Source organism: Cherax quadricarinatus, chromosome 14 (assembly GCF_038502225.1).
Source record: "Cherax quadricarinatus isolate ZL_2023a chromosome 14, ASM3850222v1, whole genome shotgun sequence".
NCBI classification, from domain to species: Eukaryota; Metazoa; Arthropoda; class Malacostraca; order Decapoda; family Parastacidae; genus Cherax; species Cherax quadricarinatus.
In genome coordinates this window covers 29,835,150-29,857,649 of record NC_091305.1, presented here as the reverse complement: position 1 = coordinate 29,857,649, position 22,500 = coordinate 29,835,150, and the positions used below count along the sequence as shown (strand labels likewise).

General features: G+C 44.2%; 1 protein-coding gene across 4 annotated transcripts in view; it reads right to left on the bottom strand.

The window, feature by feature from the left end:
- The window catches only part of LOC128698575 (adhesion G protein-coupled receptor L3-like), a 186,742-nt gene that overhangs the window by 108,334 nt on the left and 55,908 nt on the right, over positions 1-22,500 (bottom strand). For all 4 annotated transcript variants that reach the window (XM_070084942.1, XM_070084940.1, XM_070084941.1 and 1 more), the window contains exons 5-7: positions 15,811-16,036; positions 5,351-5,516; positions 4,182-4,396 (exon numbers count right to left, since the gene is read on the bottom strand). In XM_070084942.1, coding sequence (XP_069941043.1) covers positions 4,182-4,396; positions 5,351-5,516; positions 15,811-16,036 — 607 coding nt within the window. The remainder of the gene's footprint in view (positions 1-4,181; positions 4,397-5,350; positions 5,517-15,810; positions 16,037-22,500) is intronic.

The window sequence follows — 22,500 nt, the reverse complement described above, 5'->3', positions numbered from 1 at the left end:
GCAAGTGCTCTATCAGCGACGCTAGACCATGACTGCAGAGCGCGTCAAGTACAAAAACAAAACGTGAACCCCATCACAAACATGAATCTTAACATTTAATTCCGGTGGGCGAAGTCACATTCGGCAGCTGAAGTAATTTATATCGTGTATAATCCTGATCGGTAGAACCTTAACACAAGGGGAGAGGTAGTGTAGCACGCAGACTTCGTACGGTGACCCAAGAACATAACAGGAGAGAAGGAGGGAGAAAGAGAAGTGGGAAGGAGGAGAGGGAATGAGGGTGGGTAACCTGAGTCAGTACAGCCAGGCTCTGGCTATGTTGGCTCTGTCACTTTAATAGGAGGACACACATATTTTTACTGCAGACCGAGAATGTCTTCCTGCACCAGGAAGGTAAACAAACTCCCAGTGAGGGGTGGCAAGGTGGGGACTTGACCATGATCCCTCGGTCCATCCTGTGTGTGTGTGTGTGTGTACTCACCGAGTTGTATGTGCGGGCGTCGAGTCTCCGCTCCTGGTCCCGCTTCTTAAGCAACAATCGCCGACATTACTGGTTCCTGGCCTCATGGGCGCTATCGTAACTACTCTTCAAATCCTGTACTGAGTTAGCCTTTACCACTTCATCCAGTTCATTCCATTTAAATATCACCCTGAGATTGAAAAAGTATTTTCTAACACCCATCTGGCTCGTGTGGACTCGCCTAGTTGTGGTTGCTGGGGTCAAGTCACAGCTCCTAGCCCCGCCTCTTCACTGGTCGCTACTAGGTCACTCTTCTTGGTCCATGAGCTTTATCATTCCTCTTCTTAAAGCTATGTGTACAGGGTCCTGAACGATTCCTTACTGAGAGGGGATAATAACTAGAACAGAGTATACTACAAACTCTGGCCATACAATAGAGCGGAAAAATAATGTAAGGGACCTGGGAGTAGTAATGTCTGAGGATCTCACTTTCAAGGATCATAACAGTGTCACGATCACAAGTGCAAAGAAAATGATAGGATGGATAATGAGAACGTTCAAAACGAGATGCCAAGCCAATGATGATCCTTTTCAAATCACTTGTTCTCTCTAGGCTGGAATACTGCTGTAAATTAACATCTTCGTTCAAAGCAGGTGAAATCGCAGATCTAGAGAGTGTACAGAGATCCTTTACTGCACGTATAAGTTCAATCAAACACTTTAACTACTGGGAATGCTTGGAAGCACTGAACTTGTACTCGTTGGAACGCAGGAGAGAGAGATATATATCATAATCTACACTTGGAAAATCCTGGAAGGAATGGTCCCGAATCTGCACACGGAAATCACTCCTCACGAAAGTAAAAGACTGGGCAGGCGGTGCAAAATACCCCCAATTAAAAGTAGGGGCGCCATTGGTGCACTAAGAGAAAACACCATAAGTGTCCGGGGCCCAAGACTGTTCAACAGCCTCCCACCAAGCATAAGGGGAATTACCAATAAACCCCTGGTTGCCTTCAAGAGGGAGCTGGACAGATATCTAAAGTCAGTGCCCGATCAGCCGGGCTGTGGTTCGTGCGTTGGACTGCGTGCGGCCAGCAGTAACAGCCTGGTTGATCAGGCTCTGATCCATCGGGAGGCCTGGTCGTGGACCGGGCCGTGGGGGCGTTGATCCGCGGAATAACCTCCAGGTAGATTCCAGGTAGGTACGCGATTCTTAGGTTTGCTAGGTACCCATATGCTGCACCAGTTATTTGGTTGATGTGCGCCTCAGATGTGCCCAGTGTTATACTCACCCCAAGACCTTTTTCCTCGAGTGAGGTTTGTAGTCTCTGGCCCCTTAGACTGTACTCCATCTGCGGTCTTCTTTGCCCTTCCCCAGTCTTCATGACTTTGCACTTGGTGAGGTTGAACTCCAGGAGCCATTTGCTGGACCAGGTCTGCAGCCTGTCCAGATCCCTCTGTCTGGTCCTCGTCCGAATGAATTCTTCTCATCAACTTCACATCATCTGCAAACAAGGACACTTCTGAGTCTATTCCTTCTGTCATGTTGTTCACATATACCAGAAACTGCACTGGTCCTAGGACTGACCCTTGTGGAACCCCGCTCGTCACAGGCGTCACGTACATGGTTCGCTGATGTCTTCCCTGCCTCGTCCTCCAGCATATGCACTAATCTCTTGTGGAACTATGTCAAAAAGCCTTCTTACAGTTCAAGAAAATGCAATCTACCCACCTCTCTCTTTCTTGTCTTACTGCTGTCACCCTGTCATAGAACTCCAGTAGGTTTGTAACACAGGATTTCCCGCCCCTGAAACCGTGCTGGTTGTCGCTGATAAGCTCATTCCTTTCTAGGTGCTCCATCACTTTTCTTCTGAAAATCTTCTCCATGACTTTGCATACTATACATGCCAATGACACTGGTCTGTAGTTTAATGTTTCGTGTCTGCCTCCTTTTATAAAAAATTGGGACAACATTTGCTGTCTTCCATACCTCAGGTAGTCACCCTGTTTCGATAGATGTGTTGAAGATTGTTGTTAGTAGCACACATAGCGCCTCTGCTCCCTCTCAGGACCCATGGAGAGATGTTATCCGGCCCCATTGCCATTGAGGTATCTAGCTCGCTTAGCAACCTCTTCACTTCCTCCTCGGTTGTATATATTGTGTTCAACAGTTGATGGTGTACCCCACCTCTCCGTCTTTCCGGAGACCCTTCTGTCTCTTCTGTGAACACTTCTTTGAATCTCATGTTGAACTCCTCACAAACTTCTCGGTCGTTTCTTGTGATATCCCCCCCTTCTTTCTTCAGCCTGATTACCTGGTCCTTGACTGTTGTTTTCCTCCTGATATGGCTGTACAACAGCTTGTACATATTCATTTCTGGTTCTACGACTGCTCTCCTTATTCTCCTGGGTCCTTTGCCTTTTATACTTCTTCCATTCTGTAGCACACTTGGTTTTGGCCTCTTTATACCTTTCAGTGAACCAAGGGCTCATCCTGGCCTTCTCGTTATTTCTGTTACCCTTGGGTACAAACCTTCCTCAGCGTGCGTGCGTGCATCGGCACGAGTATCAACACATCTCCAGCACCACAAGAGCCAGCACCAACTAGGGGCTGTGATGATTTGTGAACAGTTCTCGTTTACTTTAGTACCTACAAACCGCAAACAACGAACTGCAGAACTATATCGGTCATCGCTTGACATTTCCGGAAACAATCGCCCCCAACAACCTACTAAAATCAAGCCTTTTAAATCGTTAAGTAAATATTACAGAAATAAGAACTGTTAAGAAAGTGTATAGTGAACTATTAAGAAAGTGTATTAAGATAAGTGTATAATGAATGTGAAAAGAAGTTTGTAAGAATTTTCTGTCATCTTACGTGTTCAAAAGACAGAAAGGTAAAAAAAACAGCAATCCTGTCAGTGTAAAACACTGAAGCAGTTTCCATATCTCACTCGTACGACAAGACGGTAGTACCTCCCTGGACGGCTGCTCTCTACCAACCTACTACTTTTACTGCCCTTATCAATTTAAGCATCTAAATTATTGGGGATGCTAAATTCCCTCAAATTGTACTCCCTGGAGCGCAAGCGAGAAAGATCTAATTTACACCTGTAAAATACTAGTTACTAGTTCCAAATTTGCACAGTGAAAGAACCCTTTAGGAGAGCAGGAGGCATGATAGACTGAACAAAATGCCCTATGGAAAGCAGGGTGTAATAAGTACATTTAAGAGATAACTCAATAAGCATGATACACGAGTCGAAGGCTTTTCACAACTATCCTTTATTTCAAGAGGGAACTTGACTAGTTCGTATAAATGATTTCCGATTAACCAAGCTGTGGCTCCTACGTTGGAATGCATGCGCTAAGCACCAACATCCAAACTTACCAGACCGTTAACCAGTAAACCTGGTCCGAGACCGGACCGCAGAGGCGATGATCTCCGGTATCATTAATGAACATAATTTTTTTTTACCACATATGTCTGTGTATTTACACTTCATATCGCTCTGTAAATGCGAGTACGAATGGTCAAATTCACAGGTTAAGAGATGCCATGCTAATTAACAGCTAAAGAGATGATTACTTTATACCCGCTACCCAAGAAGAACTGTCCTTAGCATTACACAGCTAAGTAACCTAGCCCTTAATCCACGAAAAGGAGTCCTCAGTAATTACACAGGACTCCCCCACAATCAAGATCCTCAATACTTACGATAATGACAGCGATGACGGGGCCGACGAAGGCGAAGATGAAGTAGTTGTCTGTGCGTAGCCAGCATGCCTGACGAGTACCGTAGCTGAAGGGGTCAACAACGGCACTCACTGCCACCACCACCGCCGGGAAGCCGTAGGCGGCAGCATAGTACCATCGTGCTCTCGGCTTTTCTGACTCGAACACCTCAACCAGCATCACGTACAACTGGAACCCTGTACCCAGAGATACCGGAGAATCAGTGACGGTGCTAGCACATGGAGATAAGAGGAGGGGTGACAGCAGTGGCGGAGGTGCTGGTACCTGGATATTTGACACTAATAGGAAACTTCAAATACTTCCAGGCTTTAAGGAAAAGCTGGGTATCTACTGGTGGATAATATTCCGGGTAAGGAAAAAAGCTACTCAAACCACGACACTATACATCATACTATCACTCAACGTCTTACCTCTGGACTGGTATTAAATAATTAGAAATGCACACAACTTTGCTTCAACTACAAACACATTGATAGCTGTTATCTTACCCTTCATGTCACTAAATTTTATTGTGATACTCGTGAAGTGAAAGTTTTCTAAGTCTTTTAGGTATTATTACTATAAAAAAAACACATTAAAATCATATGTCAGTAAGGTATGTGCAAAATTTGACGTGTGTGACACCACAGTCACAGCCACAAGCAGGATGTTTCATTTCCTTCCTCTTGTCACTTCCAGTGTTTATTTTGACGCTCTTCTGCACAGGTTTTACAGTAAGGGGTGCCCAGTAAAATAGCTTTACTAGGACAAACATAAAAAATCAAGATGTAGGTATGTATGGTGCGGGAGGGGGGGATGGGGAGGAACGCAAGGCGGAGCAAGGAGCACGTTCCACGGCGCTGGTGGGTTCCTTCAGGTGTAGGCGGACGAGAGAGAGTTGGGTGTGGAGAGTAAATGTGGGTGACAAGCCTTGACATGTGGGCAAACGTTGCACATCGTCTCTAAGCAACACAACCCCACCTCCTGCTACTGCTACCACCACAGGCTTTTACACGGCACGGACCGTGTTTGTGTGGACCACGGACCGTGTTTGTGTGGACCGTGGACAGTGTTCGTGTGTACCACGGGCCATACAACAGAATTTCTTTGCACTTCCCGGGAAAGCAGAGGTTCCAAGTGGGTTTGCTCACCTTCCATAAACATCCAGGCGAAGGCAGCGAGGAAGAAGTAGTGAAGGAGGCCAGCCACCACCCCGCAGGCCACCGGCTTGTCCGTCTGGTTCACCCCCGCCAGGAACACCGTCTCAGCGATCAACAAACACACACACAGGTTCTTGTGGATGGTGGTCCGGTCACTCTGTGTGTAGGCACGACGATCATGAGTCAAAAAAAAAGTACTCAAGACCAATGCAGAGCTAAATTATCAGTATGGGTTTAGCGTTTTTGTGAATATTGCACATCATGACTGAAATAATTCATGAATTAGAACTAAAAGCTAGACAGCTTTTCAGTCCGTCCAGGACCATTACTACTTCTTGGACTAGGATGAACTGAAACATCATAGTTTTTATCTTTTTCCCGGCCGGGAATCGAACCCATGACCGGTGTGACAAGAGCCGCGACTCTCGCCACTAGGCTACCTCAGCTGGCATCCCCTTTTACTTTATTTTATATAATTCAAATATTACATTTTTTTTATTTTGGCATATTTTTAAAAAGCGCAAGTGTTTAATTGTGTGAAATTACTGAGGCTCGATCCTAACATGAGGGACTGACCCTCGACCTCCCACATGTAATCGGATATAATCAGTCCTAGGACACTGATGCCATAAATAACAGTGATAGGGAGGAAGGTATGAGATCACTAGGTACTGACAACATTAAGGTACAATTGTAGTAACTTATCACAAAAATACTGTTGACCACTTGAGTAACAATTATTTATACATTACTGTCACAAAAAAAAATGCTAAATCTGGATTGGTCGTACAAAACTAAGGAAAGTATTCAGGTAATTCTGTAAAGAACAGGCAAATAAAACTAATAAAAAAGGTAATATAAAAAATTATGGAATACGGCAGTAGGCCTACACATACAGACACAGACACACACACACACACACACACCACCATAATGGTGGAGAATGACTTAATACAAAGAACTGAAACAACTCTCACTTCCATGGATCAAACCAGACTGCCTTCCCTTGTCCAGGTGCGGTATAACTTGTGCATGAATGGTATACAATGCCGACAAAATGAAAATTAGACACATGTGCAACATCTGGGTATCTTTATTGTAGACGTTTCGCCATCCAGTGGTTTAATCAATACAAATTAAAGGACGTAATTGGAAGACAGAAGAACTATAAACAAAAGAAGAGATAATCAGTCCCTCAGCCTTGGAGTTGGTGTGAAGAGCACCGTAGTCGTGAAGAATCTGGAGCACAGGCAAGAAGGTTGGCGCTTATAAATTGGCGTCAGTTTGTAATAATAAAGCCACTGGATGGCGAAACGTCTACAATAAAGTTACCCAGATGCTGCACATGTCTCTAATTTTCATCTTGTCGGTACTGTATAACATTCATGAACAACCTGTCAGGCACTGCAACATCTTGGAATCTTTGGTTCAAAGGACGTCACCACAACCTTCTTCACTACCACTAACCCGTCCCACGAGTATAACCTACTTCCACTGGGGAATCCCGCCTACCGGTGACAAAGTCTTCGTCTGCTACACGTCCCTTGCCACCTGACGCAAGTATAAGAGCGCCAGCCCTCTTGCCTGTGCTAACTAAATGGTTATAATTATGACCATAACTTTTAAAGGGGGGGAGAGGTAAGCCAGCAGAAGGCCTCGGTCAGATAACCAAAAGCTCCAACGGAGGGGTCATCATCTAAGACAAGCGTCAGGAAACTCTTGTCCTGTTTCCTTATGAACCTTACCTAACCTAACTTTGCCTGTACTCCAGATTCTTCACGACTACGGTGCTCTTCACACCAACGCCAAGGCTGAGGCACTGATTACCTCATCTTTTGTATATAGTGCTACTGTCTTCCAATATGTCACTGAATTTGTACTGATAAAACCACTGGCTGGCGAAACGTCGACAATAAAGATAACCAGATGTTGCACATGTGCAGTATAACTTGTATGGAAAACTAATCTACTGCACCAACTAACACTCATATTCTGGAACTAACCCTCAACACCATAACCTCCAAGACTCCAACTGCTCAAACATCCCAACCAACCCAGACCTTTGTCACTCGTACGGGTTTACCGCTTGCTCAATATTTTTATTATTACTTACGCTGAAGTCAGTGGTCACCTGCGGCCATATGTGTCCTAAGCTCTGGGAGTTAGCGTGGGGTGTTACCAAGCACCATGGCTTGTTGTAGTGTTTAGAATCTCAGGTTAAAGTGTTGAAGAAGGAGGTTCTACTTCTTCAGGAGGAAAATAGGAGGCTGAAGCTACGCCTAGATGAGTCTGGGAGTGTGAGAAGGATTTAGCTGGTAAGGAGGAAATGGTCACTAGCAGTGATAGTGGCAGCTGCTTTAAGTGGCAAGTGGTTCACAGTTCAGGAAGAAGGAAGATGAGGGTTAACAGAGAAAATGTGAAGGTAGGAAATCGATTCTCTGTTCTCCAGGACGAGTGCACTTCAGTGGTTAGTGAGGTTGAAGGTACCACTGATTCCCCTGCTAATCAAGGTAAAAATATTTTAATAGTAGGAGATTCTCAGGTAAGATATATGGACTGTGCTTTTTGTAACAGAGACAGAAAGGTCTGACAGAGGGTGTGCCTTCATGGAGCTGGTGTTGGTGACATAGTCAGCAGGTTGGATAATATTATGTTAGGTAATGGGAACAAGCCCATTATCTGTCTTAGTGCTGGGGGGAATGACATTGGGAAGGGCAGGAGACAGGAGCTGCTGGATAAGTACAGGTCAGCCATAGAAGTAGTTAGGTCTAATGGAGGGATCCCAGTCATATGTAGCATCTTGCCTAGAAAGGGAGTGGGCAATGAATGGATGTGTAGGGCAATTGGTATAAATTGCTGGCTAGAGAGGTACTGCAAGGAACTTGTAATCCCATTCATTGATAACTGGGAGCTATTCTTTGGCAAACGTGATATGTATGCAAGGGATGGGATTCATCTCTCTGAGGATAGAGTGGTTGCATTAGATAATTCAATTGAGAGGGTAATTGATGACTTGTCTAGGAATTTAAACTGATAGATTATAGAGGTATGGGTGTTTGTGGGAAACATTCAGGCTGCAGAATTAGGGTTAAAAACAGCAGTTATTACTGGGATACCTCAGGGATATGTTTGAACGACAATATTCAAAATAAAGTTGCTAGTAATGGCAAATCAACTGATCAACAAAGAGAGATAGCAGAGGGCAACGAGAGACTAGCTCCCTTAAGGTTTACTATACAAATAGTAGGAGTCTAAGAAATAAGATAGATGAGCTAAGATTACTTGCAAGTGTAGGTAATATAGATATTATTGGTATAACAGAGACCTGGTTCAACCTGAAAGATAGAGAAATGCCTTCTGAATGCAACATACAGGGTTATAAACTTCCACACTGATAGGGTCAACAGGAAGGGTGGTGGAGTGGCGATGTATGTCAGAGAAAATTGAATTTGTTGTCTTAGACATGATATAAGATTAGAAACATCGAACACAGAATCTGTTTGTCTACAGTTTCTCGAGGGTCGTGACAAATTAATTTTGGGTGTGGTTTATAGGCCCCTAAACCTTGATAGTGAGTGCAGTAAGCTGTTATGGGACGAAATTCATAAGGCATCTAGATATACGGTTCAGGATTACTTTTTAGAACAGGTTGTGACAGAACCAACTAGAGGAAACAATCTGCTTGACTTGGTTCTTGCCAACAAAGAGTCACTAATTAATAATCTTGAGGTTAATGATGAGCTTGGGGAAAGTGATCACAAATCACTTAGTTTCATATATCATGGAATTACCCAGATAACTGCAATCAAATCTCTGTCCTAGATTTTCGCTTGGCCGACTTCATGGGACTGAAAAATTGCCTGGGTGGGCTAAATTGGTATGTCCTGACTATGGGTCAGGTAGGTGATCTTGGTTGCCAATATGACGTTTTTCAGAGCATAGTTCTAGCTACCCAGACAACTTTTGTTCCGAGTAGGGAAATTAGATCTAACAAAAATGTTCCCAAATGGATGAACAATAGATTAAAACATCTCATTGGTCAAAAAAGAGGCATCTGTAGATGTATCAAAAGAGGGGATGGGCAGTTAAGATATCAATAGACAAATAAAGAAAGGAATAAGAAAAGCAAAAAGGGATTATGAGGCTAAGGTCGCAAGGGATTCAAAGACTAACCCAAAAGGGTTCTTTCAGGTATACAGAAGTAAGATTAGAAACAAGAGTGGCCCACTTAAGAGTAACTGTGGTCAGATCACTGAGAGTGATCGGGATATGTGTGAAATTCTCAATACCTACTTTCAGTTTTCACCCAGGAAAATACTAGTGATATTCCTGAAATAATAGATTATGTAGAACAGGATAATAAACTATGCACGATTGCGGTAACTAGTGACATGGTCCTCAGACAAATAGAGAAACTAAAACCTAACAAATCCCCAGGCCCTGATGAACTGTTTGCAAGGGTGATAAAAGAATGTAAAGAGTAACTTAGCATACCTTTGGCTAATCTTTTTAACATATCACTAAAAACTGGCATAGTGCCTGATAAGTGGAAAATGGTAAATGTAATACCTATTTACAAGGCAGGTGACAGGTTCTTGGCTTAGAACTAGAGACCAATAAGCCTTACCTCCATAGTGGGAAAATTTATGGAATCAATAATTGCCGAAGCAATTCGTAGCCATCTTGACAGGCACAGATTGATTAATGAATCTCAACACGGTTTTACAAAGGGACATTCCTGTCTTAAAAATTTACTAACATTTTTCACTAATTTGTTTGAGGAGGTAGATCATGGTAATGAATATGATATTGTATATATGGACTTCAGTAAGGCTTTCGATAGAGTTCCACATCAGAGGCTATTGAGGAAACTTAAGGCACACGGAATAGGAGGAGAAATTTTTTCCTCGGTAGAGGCATGGCTGACAAATAGGCAGCAGAGAGTTTGCATAAATGGGGAGAAATCAGAATGGGGGCACGTCACAAGCGGTGTCCCTCAGGGGTCAGTGTTGGGCCCGCTGTTATTCACAATTTACATAAACGACATAGATGAGGGAATAAATAGCGACATAAGCAAATTTGCTGATGACACCAAAATAGGCCTTTCCAACTCATTCTAATGAGGACACTAGAGCACTCCAGGATAATTTGAATAGATTGATGCAATGGTCAGAGAAGTGGCAGATGCAGTTTAATATAAAGAAATGAAACGTTCTAAATGTTGGACAGGAAAATAACCATGCGACATATAAACTAAATAATGTAGATTTTAATACTACTGATTGCGAAAAGGATTTAGGAGTTCTGGTTAGCAGTAATCTAAAACCAAGACAATAGTGCATCAGTGCAGAATTCTTGGCTTCATATCTAGAAGTATAAATAATAGAAGTCCTCAGGTTGCTCTTCAACTCTATATATCCTTTGTTAGGCCTCATTTAGACTATGCTGCTCAGTTATGGTCACCGTATATCAGAATGGATATAAATGCTCTGGAAAACGTACAGAGGAGGATGACAAAGATGATCCCATGCATCAAAAATCTTCCATATGAGGATAGACTGAGGGCCATGAATCTGCACTCTCTCGAAAGGCGTAGAATTAGGGGGGATATGATCGAGGTGTATAAAGGGAAAACAGGAATAAATAAAGGGGTTGCAAATAGCGTGCTGAAAATTTCCAGCCAAGACAGGACTCGCAGCAATAGTTTCAAGTTGGCAAAATTCAGATTCAGGAAGGATATAGGAAAGCACTGGTTTGGTAATAGAGTTGTGGATGAGTGGAACAAACTCCCGAGTACAGTTATTGAGGCTAAAACGTTGTATAGTTTTAAAAATAGGTTAGATTAATAGATGAGTGGGTGTGGGTGGGTGAGAGTTGGACCTGACTAGCTTGTGCTGCTGGGTCTGATGCAGTGCTCTTTCCTTGAGTGCAGGTGACCAGACTGGGTGGGTCACTGGGCTTATTGGGGGGGGACATAGACCTGCTCCGCATGGGTCAGTAGGCCTGTTGCAGTGTTCCTTCTTTCTTATGTTCTTATTATTCATTATAAAGATTGTTGGTGTCGTTGAATTAGACACATGTTGGTGTCGTTGGGAATTACTGTGTACTGGAGGGAGTTATACAGCGCCTGGGGACTGGAAGGTAATCAACTTTGATCTGAAGGATTCAAGACAATATGTGATCCAGGTCACCATGATACAAGAGGACACGTGATCCAGGTCATCATGATACAAGAGGATATGTGATCCAGGTCACCATGATACAAGAGGACACGTGATCCAGGTCATCATGATACAAGAGGATATGTGATCCAGGTCACCATGATACAAGAGGAGACGTGGTCCAGGTCATCATAATACAAGACGATACGTGATCCAGGTCGCCATGATACAAGAGGACACATGAACCAGGCCATCATACAAGAGGATACGTGATCCAGGTCACCATGATACAAGAGGACACGTGATCCAGGTCACCATGATACAAGAGGACACGTGATCCAGGTCACCATGATACAAGAGGACACATGATCCAGGTCATCATAATACAAGACGATACGTGATCCAGGTCACCATGATACAAGACGATACGTGATCCAGGTCACCATGATACAAGAGGACACATGATCCAGGTCATAATACAAGACGATACGTGATCCAGGTCACCATGATACAAGACGATACGTGATCCAGGTCACCATGATACAAGAGGAGACGTGGTCCAGGTCATCATGATACAAGAGGACACATGATCCAGATCACCATGATACAAGAAGATACATGATACAGGTCACAATGATACCAGAGGACACGTGATCCAGGTCACCATGATACAAGAGGATACGTTATCCAGGTCACCATGATACAAGAGGACACATGATCCAGGTCACCATGATACAACACACATGATTCAGGTCACCATGATACAAGAAAGGACACGATGGTCACCATGATAAAAGGACACAAAACCCAGTCACCATGATACAAGGACACATGATCCAGTAAAGATCAAAGGGGAAAATGATCCGTCCCCCTTATCGGGACACAGCCCAGGTCACCATGATAAAAGGGACACATGATCCGGGTCCATGATAAAGAGGACAGCCAGATCCCAGATCAACCAACAGGGTCCCAGTCTGTAAAGAACATGCCCAGTCATATCAAAAAAGGACATGATCCGGTCCCCAGAACCCAAAAGGACCATGTATCCAATCACAAGGAGACACATGATGGGGTCACCCCATATCAAGAGGACCATGATCAGTCACCATGAAAAAAAAGAGGACACAATCCGGGTTTACCTAATAAAAAAGGAACATGATCAGTTGATAAAAAACACAGCCCCGTAAACCCTCCCGAAACATGATCCAGGTCCCCCCATGATAAGAGGAAAATGATCCGGGTCATTAATCAGGAATGATCAGTCCCATATCGAGGCACATGATCCGGGCCCCTTGCCAAAAGGAACATCCAGGTCACCATGATACAAAGGAAAATGACCCAGGCCCCCATAATAAAAAGACAAGCCCAGGTCACCCATGATAAAAGACACATGCCCAGGAAACATAATACAAGAGGACACTACCCGGTCCCAGTACAAAAGGCAAACCCGGGTCAACAAAAAAAGGGGAACCCATGTCCGGGTCCCATGATAAAAAGAAAAATTCCGGGTCCCGATCAAGAGGCCCAGCCCAGATCATAATACAAAACTTTACCCGGGTCCCATGATACAAAGGACACAGCCCAGTCACCATGATCAAAGACCATGATCAGGCCACCATAATGCAAGGGACACGCAAGGTCCATTAAAAGAGACACATGTTTAAACCCAACATAACGAGGGCCGTCAGGTAAACCAGTAAAAGGAAAAGACCCGGGTAAACATAATAAAAAGGGAACAGTCAGGTCACCATGATACAAGGGACACATGATCAGATCAAATACAAGAGGACAAATGATCCGGTCCCAATGATAAAAAGGACACAGATCCGGGTCACCCCCAGTCGGGAAAATGACCCAGGTCACCATGATACAAGAGGAAAATGACCCGGGTCACCATGATACAAAAGCCCTGACCCAGTCACCATGATAAAAGGACACAACCCCGGTCCCCATGATAAAAAAACCATGCCCGATCACCATGATACAAGAGGACCAGCCCGGGTCACCGAAAAAAGCCATGACCCCAACATGATAAAAGAACACGGTCACCATGTACAAAGCCCCGACCCAGTCACCATGATACGGGACATATCAGTCCCCCAAATACAAGGGACAAGTCCAGTCCCCAGTAAAAAAAAGGACACGATCAGGCCCCAAAAACAAGAGGACCTTCCCAGATCCCATGATACGTGGACACATGTCCAGTCACCATGATACAAGGCCCCCTACCAGTCCCCCAATACAAGGGACAAATGATCCAGATCACCATGATACAAAGGAACAGATCCGGGTCAATGATAAAAACCATGATACAAGAGGTGACCCAGTCCCATGATACAAAGGACACATGATCGATCCCATGATACAAAAGGAAAATGATCCGGGTCAAGTACAAAGGCCTGATCCACCCATGATCAAAACACAGTCAGGTCACCATGATCAAGACCAGTCAGGTCCCATGATGGGCAGACCCAGGTCACCATGTAAAAAAGGGAAGCCCGGTCACCATGATACAAAGGACACTTTCAGGTCACCATGTAAAGAACACATGATCAGTCACCTGATACGGGACCCCCACCCAGGTCAATCAAAAGAACATGACCCAGATCCCGCGTAAAAGAGGACAATCCAGTCACCTGATAAAAAAGAACATGATCCGATCATGATAAAAGAGGAACTATCCGGGGTACCGATAAAAAGCAGTCAGATCCCCCCGTAAAAGGGGACACATGATCCAATCCGGGACAAGGGACACATGATCCAGTCCCGAGTATATTTGTAATTAAATATAACATGATTACGTTACACTGCTACGTTTTGTAATTTAATTAAAGTAATCAATGTAAGTGTTAAATTATTACATTAAATCATTATCATTTTAAAACTTAAATAATTTACTAATTAAATTTTTCTGGATGTGAAAATTGCTGTTCATGTTGGAACATGTGGGGGGAGTGTGGGGGGTGTGGTGGGGTGTTGTGGGGGAGTGTTGGTGTTGTGGGGGAGTGTGGGGGAGTGTGGGGGTGTGGTGGTGGAGTGTGGGGGGGTGTGGTGGTGGAGTGTGGGGGGGTGTGGTGGGGGAGTGTGTGGGGTGTGGTGGGGGAGTGTGGGGGTGTTGTGGGGGAGTGTTGGTGTTGTGGGGGAGTGTGGGGGTGTGGTGGGGGAGTGTGGGGGGTGTGAGAGGGAGTGTGGGGGGGAGTGTTGTGGGGTGTGGTGGGGGGGTGTGGTGGGGGAGTGTGGGGTGGTGTGGTGGGGGCAGTGTGGGGTGGTGTGGTGGGGAGTGTGGTGGGGGAAGTGTGGTGGGGTAGTGTGGGGAAGTGTGGTGGGGGTAGTGTGGCGAGGGTAGTGCGGGGAAGTGTGGTGGGGGCAGTGTGGGAAGTGTGGTGTGGGGAAGTGTGGTGGGGGAAGTGTGGTGGGGGGAATTGTGGTGGGGGTAGTGTGGTGGGGGTAGTGTGGTGGGGGTAGTTTGGTAGGGGTAGTGTGGTGGGGGTAGTGTGGTGGGGGTAGTGTGGTGGGGGTAGTGTGGTGGTTGTGTTAGTGGGTAGTGTGGTGGGGGTAGTGTGGTGGGGGTAGTGTGGTGGGGGTAGTGTGGTGGGGGTAGTGTGGTGGTTGTGTTAGGGGGTAGTGTGGTGGGGGTAGTGTGGTGGGGGTAGTGTGGTGGGGGTAGTGTGGTGGGGGAAGTGTGGTGGGGGTAGTGTGGTGGGGGTGAAGACAAAGATATAACTGAAAAACAACATTTATGGAAACGTTACGTACTGTATAGCGCTCTAAGTCTACTTAACTTAAAGCTGTACACAGAGCGAAACTGTCCCAATAAAAGCTTGTTGTTTTTTAATTTGTCTCTTGGTAACTACACATGCCTACTGGCCCATGGCAGGCCTACTCACACTAATGTATTTGTTTAACGTATGTGTAAAGTTGTTCAGAGTACTGCCTTCAGTGACATCCTCTGGCAGTGAAAGATGAATGAATGGCAATGTGTAGGAGATTGTATGTCGTGGAACAGTTGTCTTAACACTTTCCACGCTAGAACTGCTAACAACAACACTGTGAGAACACCGTGAAAACACGGTGACAACACAGGCAAGTCTTTACCTGTCACTCAAGCACTTCTCTACTTTCATCCCCTCCACTAAAATCTTAAACACCGCCACATGAATCTTGCAAGGACGTATATGAGCTGTGACAAGATCCCAGTACAAACAGTCTCAGGGTGACAACGACCGCAGTCTTGTCGCAATATATCTCCTAGCTTCCCTACTAAAAAACAAAAACAAAAAGCTAACTCACCTTGAGGCCCCTGAAGGCGTGAAAGATAATGGTAGCGAGGAGGAGACAGACGATGGAGATGACGCAGCCGACGTAGGTGATGATAGAGAGAGCCAGCTGGTGAGGGTAGGCCAGTGGAGTGGCGTGTACATCCATCAGGACAGCAAAGTTGGTCAGGTGGTCACACTCGCACACGGTGTGTGACGTGTTGTATCGCAGCACACGGCAACCTTCCTCCGACCAAGAGCTGCATAACCACCAGGAAAAAAAATTAGATATATGCGGAAATATGAGTATTACTGACATTTAAAAACACAACAATAAAAGAGCAGCACTGTAGTAGGTTTATTGGCCAATGCTAGGTAGGTCATATTCACAATCTCAATTAATAATTGAGCAGCAGTAACAAGTACAATAGTGTACAGTTAATGAATAATGATGGTAGAGGTGGTAGTGGAAGATTAACAAAATAATAAGTAATTACAGAAAAATGGTAACTTGAACAGTCATTAATGATGGGCTGAGATACCAGTGAATGAACAATGATGGAAACAGTACAGTGAGTAACAGTATAACAATATTAGCAATGACAGAAATGGTGAGATGAGTAAGTGGACAGATAATACATGGAACACTGTTTGAACAATGATGGAAGAAACTGGAGTCTGAGAACACTTTGAATTCTTAAATGGTTATCAAGGTTTCAGAATAATACCCACACTGGTCTCTGACTCGTGCAGCTAGCATGAATTTTCCTTTGTTGCAACTCATAACACTGGCTCTTACCAAAACAGTTTAACCCGATTATGTGAGATCTGATAGAGAGACGGAACAGGAAAAGTTTCATTTTCTGTTATTCTGTCTTAAAATAAGCTACACAAAACAATGATAAATGTTAAATGTCTTGAAATATGTTAAAAAAAAGAGGCAGCTTTATCTGGTGTGATTTTTTAACAATATATAATACTAATAAATAGTCGAGTTTCTACATTACGACATTAACACACAAACTTCCCGAAATGCACAGCATCACAGTTGCTTTCTTTTGTCCTTAACAATATTTTATTACTTGTAAACTGCATTTTGTATAGTACACAAAGAAATGAAGTTTGTTTGAGTCCTGTAGCACTGGTGCCAGTAAATGGCTAGTTATCCATGGAACTACTAATACTACTAGGATCAAACCGGAGAGCCTCTTAATCCCTTTCCTTGGATTGAACTTGAATGCTTTCCATTGTTTCAGGCGCTGTATGATCCCCTACGGGTTTAGCATTTCCCGCTGATAATAAAAGACTCAATACATGATATCTTCGACTATCAACCATTTGCAACATTAAATCAAAATGTATATAACTAGATCAGAGGTATATATATATATATATATATATATATATATATATATATATATATATATATATATATATATATATATATATATATATATATATATATATATATATAAAATTACCAACATGTTGATAAGACCTGTGCAATATATGTGTATCTTTATTGAGAATAAAAATACACAGCTATTACACTCTCTTATTCAACATTCTCGAACCAACTACCAGATTCCGGGAGTAGAAAAATCTCGAAACTCATCGAAGGTTAATACTGGAGGAAAAAAAGGAAAAACAGCCATCATTTCTACACATGTGTTTACAAACAGGTGAAAACAGTCTCTTAGTTTAGGTTTTTGAAAATGTAATGTAAAAATTATATATTTACTCCCACCAGGACGTCAAGACAAAAACAGAGGTGCAGTTGTAAGTGTCTTCTTCAGAGACTACACCTAGTCCACAATTTCTAGAGTAATAAGAGTAAATCACAGGTGTATTCAGCTGCTTCATTTTCCCTACTCTTTACGAGTGCAGGAACCGTGGCGTACGTATACTGCAGAAAAGGAACACTAACTCGGCAGTAGAAGCAGCTGTCTCATACATCACTTTGCATCGTGGCATCAACGTGGTTAACCTACCTAACAACCAACTCGTGAAAATAGCCACCAACTCTGTCATCTATCAAAAACTTGGTGTAACATAAAAACTACTTCCGTGTGGGGGATGCGATAAAAAAAAAATAAGATTAAACTGCTAAATCACTGGAAAATAAAAGTTCGAGAAAACAAACACGACTGTAACAAAGACTGTGAAACACATGGACAACTGTCCATTGATGAAATGGAATGAGCCCTAATTAGTCATACGTGAAAGTGAAATGCGTGCAAGCTGCCTTAATACCATCACTGATACAATCCAACAAAAAATCCAGGAGCTTCAGTGTTACTAAACTCTTGGCCAACAAATTTTGCTCCGAGAGCAGAAGCACTGGAAACTCATCAGAGGTACATCAAATGTACCCATCATGTGATGTCCACTTACTGCAGCCTGCCCCACCACACTCGCTGCGTATGTCTCAAAGCTCTGTAAGATCTTTTTTTCCAGCTTACTCTCCCCTCAAGGAAGGTTCCTTGACGCTGGTGAGGGGCTCTTGATCTAAGGAACTGGATCTGTGCTCCAGTTCCCTAAATTAAGCCTGAATACTTTCCACATCCCTCCCCCACAGGCGCTGTATAATCCTACGGGTTTAACGCTTCCCCCTTGATTATAATAATAATCCAGCTTACTCTGTATTAAGACTGAAGCCACTCATAGTGATAAGTTTCCTTTAATAAACGTTTTGAAGAGTACGTACTGTGTGTCTATCCTTCCTCCTAGTTACAGTCCTCCTGTCGAAGTTGTAAACAATGGGAAGTGAGTGACGTGGCTTCAACAGCGTGAGGGAGAGGTAAATATTATGGCCCACAGTAAACAAGAAGCTAACCATTATTCACTACCACCACCACCAATACCCTCAGCACCACCACCAATACCCTCAGCACCACCACCAATACCCTCAGCACCACCACCAATACCCTCAGTAACACCACCAATACCCTCAGCACCACCACCAATACCCTCAGTAACACCACCAATACCCTCAGTAACACCACCAATACCCTCAGTAACACCACCAATACCCTCAGCACCACCACCAATACCCTCAGTAACACCACCAATACCCTCAGCACCACCACCAATACCCTCAGTAACACCACCAATACCCTCAGTAACACCACCAATACCCTCAGTAACACCACCAATACCCTCAGTAACACCACCAATACCCTCAGCACCACCACCAATACCCTCAGCACCACCACCAATACCCTCAGTAACACCACCAATACCCTCAGCACCACCACCAATACCCTCAGTATCACCACCAATACCCTCAGCACCACCACCAATACCCTCAGCACCACCACCAATACCCTCAGCACCACCACCAATACCCTCAGCACCACCACCAATACCCTCAGTAACACCACCAATACCCTCAGCACCACTACCAATACCCTCAGCACCACCACCAATACCCTCAGCACCACCACCAATACCCTCAGCACCACCACCAATACCCTCAGTATCACCACCAATACCCTCAGCACCACCACCAATACCCTCAGCACCACCACCAATACCCTCAGCACCACCACCAATACCCTCAGCACCACCACCAATACCCTCAGTAACACCACCAATACCCTCAGTAACACCACCAATACCCTCAGTAACACCACCAATACCCTCAGTAACACCACCAATACCCTCAGCACCACCACCAATACCCTCAGCACCACCACCAATACCCTCAGCACCACCACCAGTACCCTCAGCACCACCACCAATACCCTCAGCACCGCCATCAGCACCGCCATCAGCACCACCATCAATACCACAATCAATACGTTCAACACTGCCACCAACAACATCGCCGATTGGAGCTACCCTTCCTTGGAACAAAACTGATTGCCTCCCACTCCCCACCATTATTATTATTATTATTACACTGATGGGGAAGCGCTGAACATATAGGGAACATACATAGCCTGTGAAATAGGATTTAATTCCTCGCAGAAACAATACACACTGTGAGTAGCGCTTAGATACTTTGTATGACGGAGTATCTACAGGAAAGGTATAACAACATACAAAATCTTAAGAGGAATTGATAAAGCAGAGAGGGACAGATTGTTTGAATTATGATCAAGATCAAGAGGACACAGGTGGAAACTGAAGACATAGACTAGCTATAGCAATATTATGGAAATATTTCTTTAGTCTTGAAGTGGATGAGGAATGAAATGATTTATATGAGGCGGTGGTGGATACAAACTCAATACACAGCTTCAATATATAAGGTCTAAGAGGGAAGAAATTAATGCCGATCAAAGTAGTCTAGGATACAAAGTCAGGAGGCGAGACTCGACCTCCACAAACATAACTCGGTGAGTACACATACATACAATGATGGATCACCTGAAACACCATCACCGCCGTCACAAGCACAGACCTGCTGTAACGACTGAGTGTAGTTCCAGGGTTACCTATGATTTAACTTTGCTCAGTTTCGCGAATTTTCCTACTCTCGCGGCCCAACCCGGGCCAGGCCTCCGTTGATTACCTGGTCAACCAGACTGTTACTCTTGAAGGTCTGCTGGGCCACATATCCATCACGGTCTGGTTTATCTACCATTTGACACAAGTAGTGATCCAGTTTCCTTTTGACTTGTTCGGAAGTATTTCTGATTTTAGCTGATAGAAGATTGAATAGTCAAGGCCCATGATTGTTGACAGTGTCTTCTTGTGCCCATGATTGTTGACAGTGTCTTCTTGTGCCCATGATTGTTGACAGTGTCTTCTTGTGCCCATGATTGTTGACAGTGTCTTCTTGTGCCCATGATTGTTGACAGTGTCTTCTTGTGCCCATGATTGTTGACAGTGTCTTCTTGTGCCCATCATTGTTGACAGTGTCTTCTTGTGCCCGTGGTTGTTGACAGTGTCTTCTTGTGCCCATGATTGTTGACAGTGTCTTCTTGTGCCCATGGTTGTTGACAGTGTCTTCTTGTGCCCATGATTGTTGACAGTGTCTTCTTGTGCCCATGATTGTTGACAGTGTCTTCTTGTGCCCATGATTGTTGACAGTGTCTTCTTGTGCCCATGATTGTTGACAGTGTCTTCTTGTGCCCATGATTGTTGACAGTGTCTTCTTGTGCCCATGATTGTTGACAGTGTCTTCTTGTGCCCATGACTGTTGACAGTGTCTTCTTGTGCCCATGATTGTTGACAGTGTCTTCTTGTGCCCATGATTGTTGACAATGTCTTCTTGTGCCCATGATTGACAGTGTCTTCTTGTGCCCATGATTGTTGACAATGTCTTCTTGTGCCCATGATTGTTGACAGTGTCTTCTTGTGCCCATGATTGTTGACAATGTCTTCTTGTGCCCATGGTTGTTGACAGTGTCTTCTTGTGCCCATGATTGTTGACAGTGTCTTCTTATGCCCATGATTGTTGACAGTGTCTTCTTGTGCCCATGATTGTTGACAGTGTCTTCTTGTGCCCATGATTGTTGACAGTGTCTTCTTGTGCCCATGATTGTTGACAGTGTCTTCTTGTGCCCATGATTGTTGACAATGTCTTCTTGTGCCCATGATTGTTGACAGTGTCTTCTTGTGCCCATGATTGTTGACAGTGTCTTCTTGTGCCCATGATTGTTGACAGTGTCTTCTTGTGCCCATGATTGTTGACAGTATCTTCTTGTGCCCATGATTGTTGACAGTGTCTTCTTGTGCCCATGATTGTTGACAGTGTCTTCTTGTGCCCATGATTGTTGACAGTGTCTTCTTGTGCCCATGATTGTTGACAGTATCTTCTTGTGCCCATGATTGTTGACAATGTCTTCTTGTGCCCATGATTGTTGACAGTGTCTTCTTGTGCCCATGATTGTTGACAGTGTCTTCTTGTGCCCATGATTGTTGACAATGTCTTCTTGTGCCCATGATTGTTGACAGTGTCTTCTTGTGCCCATGATTGTTGACAGTATCTTCTTGTGCCCATGATTGTTGACAGTGTCTTCTTGTGCCCATGATTGTTGACAGTGTCTTCTTGTGCCCATGATTGTTGACAGTATCTTCTTGTGCCCATGATTGTTGACAATGTCTTCTTGTGCCCATGATTGTTGACAGTGTCTTCTTGTGCCCATGATTGTTGACAGTGTCTTCTTGTGCCCATGATTGTTGACAGTGTCTTCTTGTGCCCACGATTGTTGACAGTATCTTCTTGTGCCCATGATTGTTGACAGTGTCTTCTTGTGCCCATGATTGTTGACAGTGTCTTCTTGTGCCCATGATTGTTGACAGTGTCTTCTTGTGCCCATGATTGTTGACAGTGTCTTCTTGTGTCCATGATTGTTGACAGTGTCTTCTTGTGTCCATGATTGTTGACAGTGTCTTCTTGTGCCCATGATTGTTGACAGAGTGCTCTCTTGTGCTCATAGTTGTTGACACAGTGCTCTCTGGTGCCCATAGTTGTTGGCACAGTGCTCTCTGGTGCTTATAGTTGTTGGCACAGTGCTCTCTTGTGCTCATAGTTGTTGACACAGTGCTCTCTGGTGCCCATAGTTGTTGGCACAGTGCTCTCTTGTGCTCATAGTTGTTGACACAGTGCTCTCTGGTGCTTATAGTTGTTGACACAGTGCTCTCTGGTGCTTATAGTTGTTGGCACAGTGCTCTCTTGTGCTCATAGTTGTTGACACAGTGCTCTCTGGTGCTTATAGTTGTTGGCACAGTGCTCTCTGGTGCCCATAGTTGTTGGTACAGTGCTCTCTTA